This window comes from Clupea harengus, chromosome 13, assembly GCF_900700415.2.
Source record: "Clupea harengus chromosome 13, Ch_v2.0.2, whole genome shotgun sequence".
NCBI classification, from domain to species: Eukaryota; Metazoa; Chordata; class Actinopteri; order Clupeiformes; family Clupeidae; genus Clupea; species Clupea harengus.
The window spans coordinates 4,309,950-4,311,974 of NC_045164.1; the positions used below are offsets into that span (position 1 = coordinate 4,309,950).

At 41.9% G+C, this 2,025-nt stretch overlaps 1 protein-coding gene across 2 annotated transcripts; it reads left to right on the forward strand.

Annotated features, from left to right (window-relative positions):
* The first annotated feature begins 229 nt into the window (after positions 1 to 229).
* On the forward strand, positions 230 to 2,025 carry zgc:171579 (uncharacterized protein LOC557116 homolog). Of its 2 annotated transcripts, none has more exons than XM_031579410.2 (2): positions 230 to 361; positions 596 to 2,025. In XM_031579410.2, exon 2 carries the CDS (start codon positions 609 to 611, stop codon positions 1,629 to 1,631), a length of 1,023 nt encoding a protein of 340 aa, XP_031435270.1. In that variant the 5' UTR covers positions 230 to 361; positions 596 to 608; the 3' UTR covers positions 1,632 to 2,025. The 2 variants fall into 2 exon arrangements, with proteins under 2 accessions (XP_031435270.1, XP_031435272.1); XM_031579412.2 differs by having other exon boundaries at positions 230 to 339.

Here is a 2,025-nt window from a genome sequence, read left to right on the forward strand (position 1 = left end):
ATTGGGATAATAGCACCTACCCTCGAAAGAAAGCATAGTCCGACTAAGCAAAGATTCGAATTATACCATCATGTAAACACACTGAGTGTGACAGTAATGCAAAGTAAGCTGGAAGGAATGGTCTATTCACTATATGCAAATTATCCTAATACAAAAACGTGTAAATAACAGGCGTGTACTTTCCATTGGATGAGTGAGTTACATCATTTTGGTGTGCCCGTCCGTGGTGTCACTGGCTTTGCGGTTGATGAGAAATACTTCTGCATTTCATTAGAGCAACTTTTCTTTTAGAGAAAGTCAGAATCATTTGAATTCAAAGGGACGTGCAGTAAGAAAACAGTAAGTGGACTATCTCTCTAAGGTGAATATTATTAGTGTGAACTGTTTATGGTAAACTTTGACAATTTAAACTTGTTATAATACTGCCCAGGCATAGTGACCTAATAATATAATATAATTTCCATATGTAGATATTATTCATATAGAGGTCATTACATTGCATTGCCATATGCTGTTTTGGATAATTTGGTTAATATAACCACCTCATATCACGACATATGGAAATTACATTTTGAATTATTTTTTGCTATTCCAGTCCACGATCAAAGATGAATGAGACCTATCCCAATCACATGAATGGACATCGTAATGGCAACGCATGTGGGATAGACTTCAAACAAGATGGAGTCTTTCTTACATCTCTCTATGGAATATTTTTCATTATTGGCACTCCCTTGAACATAGTAGCTCTGCTTGGACTCTACAAGCTCATCAAAACAGAAAACGTCTTGCCAGTGTACGTACTTAACTTGTTACTTACTGATCTCATTCAACTGTTGTCTTTACCACTGTGGATGGACTACTATAAAAATGACCACTACTGGCGATTTGGACCCAAGGTCTGTCAGTTCACCGGTCTTGCTTTTTACATCAGCATGTATGCGTCAATCTTCTTCATGTGTATCATAGCACTTGAGCGCCACTTGGCCATCGCCAAACCATTGAAGTACCGAATCTTGAGCCAACTGAAGTTCGCCCGATTGATTTCACTGGGCATATGGGTGCTGATCGCTGTGCCGCCGTCCGTGGCCTTCAACAAGCTTTTCCCACCGAAAGAAAACTACACCCTCTGCATTGAGAAATACCCCTCGGAGGGCGGCTTTATCACCTACCGGCTCATAACCCTGCTCCTGTCTTTCATAATTCCTCTCGGCTTCATTATCATCCTCCACATTAAAACCCTGCGATCGCTGATGGCCCTCAACGCCATGGTCTCGAAGGAGAAGAGACGCATCAAGAGCCTCCTCACCCTCCTGGTGGTCACGTTCATCGTCGTTCAAGGACCCTACCACGTCACCGGGTGCATCAAGTATCTGGGCCTACTGCTTCATAAGGACGCCTGTGCCTGGGAGAGAGCCATATTTGTGCCTTATCAGCTGGGCAGAGGCCTGCTGAGCCTGAACAGCCTGCTGGACCCAGTGCTGTACATCTTCCTGAGGAATGACTTCAGGTCTGCGGCAGCCAGGTACCTTCCCTGCCTGAGGAAGGTAAACTGGGGACTGAGCCAAGCCAGGGTTTCCTGTGAGGCCTCTGAGCCAATGGAGAAAGGCACAGGCTCCACGGATGTTTGAGGGGAGATGTTATAAGAGAACGTCACAAAACTCCAAACTGTACATCAAACTTGGGAAAAAGAATGTCGGTCAGCAACTGCATGCTGAAGTTCAAACGTATGACAGAATAGAAGATTTTAGTTAGTGAAGTTTTGTTTTTTGTTTGTTTGTCTTTGCCCTATGTAAAGCGTCTTTGGGTACCTAGAAAAGCGCTATATAAGTTGAAAGTATTATTATTATTATTATTATTATTAAGTTATTGATGCAAACATTTTGCTTAAAGGAATTTCTCTTGCGCACTCTAAATCTCAATTTCATGCCTGTCATGACCTGAAAACCTGAAACTGATATCAAAGCTTTATTTGTTTGTTAATTTTGTATTTGTTTAAGAACGTACTTAAAAACGTTATGAGTC

What these genes read in the sequence shown, in the direction of transcription:
- zgc:171579 (XM_031579410.2), top strand. Translation starts at nt 609, where the DNA reads ATGAATGAGACCTATCCCAATCACATGAATGGACATCGTAATGGCAAC.